Source organism: Gossypium arboreum, chromosome 12 (genome assembly GCF_025698485.1).
Source record: "Gossypium arboreum isolate Shixiya-1 chromosome 12, ASM2569848v2, whole genome shotgun sequence".
NCBI lineage: Eukaryota > Viridiplantae > Streptophyta > Magnoliopsida > Malvales > Malvaceae > Gossypium > Gossypium arboreum.
Window position 1 is genome coordinate 112,266,155 of NC_069081.1, and position 6,448 is coordinate 112,272,602.

Sequence of the window (6,448 nt, forward strand, 5' to 3'; positions counted from 1 at the left end):
TTTGGATCAATAAATTAAGGATAAAGTATAGTAAAGGTCATCTAATTTTTTTTCATTCAATTATAAAAAGTTTTAAAATGGCCATTTAATTATTAGTAATTTTTTTATCATCTAACTTTGAAAAGTTACAAAATAGTCATTTAATTATTTAATTTTGTCTTTTTATCACCAACTGACTAAGGTAAAAATGAAAATATCAAAAATTAATCTAATACAATTAAATGATATGAAAATTAAATAATTAAATGATCATTTTATAAAATATAGTAATTAAGTGAAAAAAACATAATTGAATGATGATAAATTAAATCCTCATTAGCATTAAAATATCAGTTTACCTATAAAAAAGAAGTTAATATACGACTGATATAACCAAAAATCTGAAACGTAAACACCAGTTATATCCAACATCAAGTGGCTATTGCTTTTGCAAATATTAATATACACTCTACCTTTAAACCTGAGACTCTGGATTTTGTTTGTTTTTGTTATAATATCCCTTTCAATCATTTACAGATCACAGAATGAAGGTATGTATATATGTTTATTTTGATAAAATATAATATCTAGAGGTATAAAAAAATAGGGATTTGTTTTAAAACAACAAACTGGTGATATGGTGGGAAAATGAAAGGAGTGTCTTTTCTTGGATCCTGTGAGAGACATTGCTTACTGTTACAGAAAATTATAATCTTGTATACCCAAAGATAAAGGAAACAAGGAATGATGAAAAAGTGGTAGCAAAAGAAAAGGGGAAAAAAAAAAGAAAAAGAAATCCCAAGAAATAAAAAATATATTATATTTAATAGTATTTATATATCAAAAAATTTTGATATTCAAAATTATTTGAGATATTATTAAAAAAAATCAATTTCTATTATTCAAATATTTTTATATAATTTAATGGATTCAAGTAATGACATGTACTCAAAATTAATTTTATAATAATTAAACGAAAAATCAAATATTCTCGATCCTATTCTTATGATAAATCTAAAATTTTCAATATATCAAATATAAATAGAGATAATATTTTAGCAGACAAAGCACAAATACAGAGAGAGAGAGAGAGAGAGAGAGAGAGAGAGAGAGAGAGAGAGAGAGAGAAAGAAATAAAGAGAAAGAGATATTGAAGTTGTTGCAAATAAAGAGAAACATGTAGCAGTAGAAAAAGCAGAAAGAAATTGATTATATAGTATACAAGGAAGTTGAAGTTGTAGTTTCTCTCATCTCTTTCTTTATTTCACAATTTCTTTGCTGTTACCAATCAAGGAAAAAAAACATAAGTAAATGATAATGATGAAACCTCCCATGCACCCAGCAACCTGAGAGAGCATGAATCTCTCTCCATCAAACCCTCCTTTCCCTTAAATTTACCTTCTGTAAACACCAAGCTTCTCTAAAACAGCTCCATATGTCTTTCACTTCCCTATTTCACATAACCATGAAGAAACCTCCTTTTCTCCCATCTCTGCTCCCATTTTTCTTGTATTTACTGAAATCATCTCTGCTTGTCTTCTCAGCTTCTGCATCACCACCTCCACTCCCTTTGGTTTCTCTTCTGTCGTTAAAATCATCCCTCAAAGACCCTCTTTCAAGTTTTGGAGATTGGGACCCTACTCCCACGTTTTCCAAGCCTAGTTTTGAAGACCCGGTTTGGTGTGCATGGTCAGGTGTCAAGTGCAATCCTAAAACAGCTCAAGTCACGTCTCTTGATCTCTCTCGTCGCAATCTCTCTGGTGTTATTCCCCCGGAAATAAGGTATTTGACTGGCTTGGTGAACTTGAATTTGAGTGGGAATTACTTTGATGGGCCTCTCCAACCAGCTATTTTTAAACTCGGTGAACTTAGAACTCTTGATATAAGCCACAACTCCTTCAACTCAACGTTCCCGCCCGGGGTTTCTAAGCTTAGGTTCTTGAAAGTCTTCAATGCATACAGCAACAATTTCAGGGGTCCATTACCGCAAGAGTTTGTACGGTTACGGTTCTTGGAACAGCTCAATCTTGGGGGCAGCTACTTTGAAGGTGAAATACCAGCTGGTTATGGAAGCTTTACCAGGTTAAAGCTGCTTGACTTGGCAGGGAATGCACTACAAGGCACTTTACCGCGTCAACTTGGGTTCTTGACTCAGCTTGAGCGCATAGAGATTGGCTACAATGCTTTCTCAGGCACCATACCAGTAGAGTTTGCACTGTTACCCAACCTCAAGTACTTGGACATCTCTAATTGTACTCTTTCAGGTTCACTTCCGAAAGAACTCGGCAATTTAACTAAGTTAGAAGTTTTGTACTTTTTCAAGAACAGCTTCATAGGTGAAATCCCGGAGAGCTACACCAAGTTGAAAGCTCTCAAGGTCCTTGATGTATCCGACAACCAACTCAGTGGAACAATTCCAGAAGGGTTATCTTCCTTAACGGAGCTAACATGGTTGGGATTAATGAACAACAACCTTTCTGGTACAATCCCGGAAGGCATCGGTGAGTTACCAAATCTCAGCACTTTATTTCTCTGGAACAACAACCTGAGCGGCATTCTCCCACAGAAACTAGGTTCAAATGGGAAGTTGCTAGGTCTTGATGTCTCGTCGAACTCTCTCACGGGTCCAATTCCTCCAAATCTTTGCTATGGAAACAGGCTTTTCAAGCTTATCCTTTTTAACAACATGTTCACGCATGAGATCCCGGCAAGCCTTGTAAACTGCACGTCACTCTCAAGGTTCCGAATCCAAAACAACCTTCTCAACGGTACCATCCCATATGGCTTCGGACTCCTAACAAACCTGACGTTCGTGGACATGAGTAAGAACAACTTCACCGGTGAGATTCCTCGTGATCTTGGCTATGCACCAACTTTACAGTTCCTCAACATCTCCGAGAACTCTTTCAACGTCGCATTGCCGAGCAACATTTGGGGTGCCCCGAGCTTGCAGATTTTCTCGGCCAGTTCAGCCAAGCTAACAGGCAAAATCCCAGACTTCATCGGCTGTAAAAACGTGTACAAAATCGAGCTCCAAGGTAATTCTCTAAACGGAAGCATCCCCTGGGACATTGATCATTGTGAAAAGCTCTTGTCTTTGAATTTAAGCCGCAATTTGTTTACTGGAATAATTCCATGGGAAATATCGACGCTTCCTTCAATAACTGCAGTTGATCTTTCCCATAATATGCTCACTGGAACTATCCCTTCGAACTTCGAAAACTGTAGCACTTTAGAAAATTTCAATGTCTCCTATAATTTGCTAACCGGCCCGATCCCATCGTCCGGTCCAATATTTCCCAACTTACACCCTTCCTCATTTTCCGGCAACGACGGACTTTGCGGCAGAATTTTAGCGAAACCGTGCCCGGCTGAGGCGTTGTCCACAGGTGACATGGAAGTTCGTAACAAGCAGCAGCAGCCAAAGAAAACGGCTGGAGCAATCGTTTGGATTATGGCAGCCGCTTTCGGGATTGGTTTGTTTGTTCTCGTAGCTGGGACCCGTTGTTTCCACGCAAATTACAGCCGTAGGTTCAGCGACGATATCGAAATCGGACCGTGGAGATTGACCGCTTTCCAGCGGTTGAATTTCACGGCTGATGATGTGCTAGAGTGCCTGTCCATGACGGATAAGATCATAGGGATGGGTTCCACGGGAACAGTGTACAAAGCAGAGATGCCAGGTGGCGAGATCATAGCGGTGAAGAAGCTATGGGGTAAGCACAAAGACAACATCAGACGGAGGAAAGGGGTGTTGGCGGAGGTGGACGTGCTGGGGAACGTGAGGCACCGTAACATAGTGAGGTTGTTAGGATGTTGCAGCAACAGGGAGTGTACGATGCTGCTCTACGAGTATATGCCAAACGGGAACTTGGACGACTTGTTGCATGGTAAGAATAAAGGGGAGAACTTGGTGGCGGATTGGGTGACAAGGTACAAAATCGCTCTTGGAGTGGCTCAAGGTATTTGTTATCTTCACCATGACTGTGATCCGGTGATCGTCCACCGTGATCTCAAGCCCAGTAATATTTTATTGGACGGTGAGATGGAGGCCAGAGTGGCAGATTTCGGGGTTGCCAAGTTGATTCAAAGTGACGAGTCCATGTCCGTCATTGCTGGGTCCTATGGCTACATTGCTCCAGGTGCATTGTTTAATTTGGCTCATTTTAGTTTAGCACTATTGAATCTTGCTATCCTGCGCGTAATATTTGGTGCACGTTAGTAAAAGATATTAAACATTAATACATTGTTTGGGGTAGCATAATATGAATTTTGTTTGTTAGTTTGGTAGACTTTTTCGCTTTGTATGTCCATTAAAAATAATAAGCCTCGAGGATAATGCCAACTTTTTCAGCTAGAGCTAGGTTTGGTGAATCTATCTTATTCTTCCCTTTTGTTGATTTACCATAACTAATGGGTCCATACTAGCTATCACCATTATATTAACTAGTCAACTTTATATTTTAGCTAATAATTAACAGCGATCTAATGTAAAATAAAATAAAATTAAAAAACTTTGTGTCATTAATTTAAATAATGATGTTTATCTTGATAAATCAACATGATTTTGTCATTGACCTCTTTTATGATTTGACAACATATAGTTAAGTGATTGCATTAGTTAGAATACTAGAATTAAAAATTGACATTGACACACTTGTCATATTGTTGGGTGGGGTTAGTGCACTTATTACTATTACTTTTTTGGGTCCAAAAGTGTTGGCATTAATCTCACTTTTTTTCTTACTCTGATATCTTTACTGTATCTTCCCATGATTTGCTTTCTCTTTGTTGTTATTGAGTGCATACTTTGCTTTTACAATTCAAGAACAAAAAAACAAGTGCTTTAATCTTGTTCTGGAAAAACCTATACATTGTTAGCTTTCCATTCCAGACCATACAACACCATAAGTTTATAATTAATAATAGACTTTTTATGTGGAGCTTAGTGCGCACAACAAACCAACCCTAAACCAGCCAAAGTCCCTTTCGGTTTCGCTTCTTTCGGCACCGCGCGGTTTTTGTAACTTGTTTGCACAGCCGATGACGCACTTTTGCGCGTGGCACTTTCATTTCTTTTTAAAATCCATGTAATGATGCTTCTTATAGAATGGGCCCCGGAGAGAAATTTGTCAAACCCTTTTGATTCGTATCATTTTCCTTAGCATTACCTGTTTGACTTTCAGCCTTCGTTTTGGATTTTTGTGGCTTGTGATATGATCATGTTTGTTTCTCGGCTAAATCATTAACGTTTGCTTTTTTTCTTTTTCTTTTTTTCAGAATATGCTTATACTCTCCAAGTTGATGAAAAGAGTGATATCTACAGCTTTGGGGTGGTGTTGATGGAGATTCTAAGTGGAAAAAAATCGGTGGATTCAGAATTTGGAGACGGAAACAGCATTGTGGATTGGGTGAGGTCTAAAATCAAGAACAAAAACGGAGTTATTGACATTTTGGATAAAAATGCAGGGGCATCATGTGCATCGGTGAGGGAAGAAATGATGCAGATGCTTAGAATTGCATTGCTATGCACCAGCCGGAACCCGGCGGACCGGCCGTCGATGAGGGATGTGGTGCTGATGCTGCAAGAAGCCAAACCCAAGAGGAAAATGATGGAGAGTGTAGTTAATGGAGGCAATGTGATTCGTGTTGGTGCTGATGGGACTGACGATTCTTTAGCACAAAAGGCTACTGTCGAATGTTAATATATGATTAATTTTACGAGGGTTTTTTCTTTCTTTCTTTCTTTCTTTCTTTTTTTTTTTTGGGGGTGGGGGGTATTTTTAAAAATGGTGGGGAATTGGTATAGGAGAAGTGATTTTCTTTTTTCATTTTCCTTTTTTATTTTAATGGAATTTTCAAGTGTTATTGCTCTAATTTCTCTGATGTTTTCTTTGAATCAGTACTATTATGACATTGATATTGCAGCTTAATTATATTTGAAGAGTGCTAATGATGTTTACCACTAAGTAAGGATCCATAAAATGAATTCAAAAGACAATTGTTTTTGGACTAGTATGTGAAATGACATCAACTTTGAAGTTAAAAGGAAAAAAATAAAGGTAAATTTTATAAAGCAAAGGTTCATTTCTCCTATAAATCTTATCGTTAGCCAACAGAAAAACACACATTTTTATGGTTGTTCTCCATCATAAACTGCCAAATAAATTATTTGGATCAAAATGTAAGTTACTTCTTTCGTTTTGTATTTTAGAAGTTATTTTTTAATAATAATAATTTAATTGTTAACATTAAATTTGTTGTTTGGTTAGTTGAGTCGGATCCGAAAAAGTATTATGGATATTTTTAAATTAATAGTTAATTTATATTTTGTCATATTTATTTTAAAAATAGATAAATTAGTCGTTATTTGTTAAATCAAAAGTAAATTGATAAATTGATATTTTTATTAAAATTTTTATCTATTTTGTTTTTAAAATTGGTGTAATTGACGGAAAAAGTAAAAAGT

The 6,448-nt window shown here is 36.7% G+C and overlaps 1 protein-coding gene across 1 annotated transcript; it reads left to right on the plus strand.

Moving 5' to 3' along the window:
• The first annotated feature begins 1,039 nt into the window (after nt 1–1,039).
• On the plus strand, nt 1,040–5,948 carry LOC108476567 (leucine-rich repeat receptor-like protein kinase TDR). The gene is made up of 2 exons (XM_017778806.2): nt 1,040–4,121; nt 5,260–5,948. The coding sequence occupies exons 1-2, from the start codon at nt 1,415–1,417 to the stop codon at nt 5,682–5,684; spliced, it is 3,132 nt and encodes a 1,043-aa protein (XP_017634295.1). The 5' UTR covers nt 1,040–1,414; the 3' UTR covers nt 5,685–5,948.
• Nucleotides 5,949–6,448: the final 500 nt, after the last annotated feature.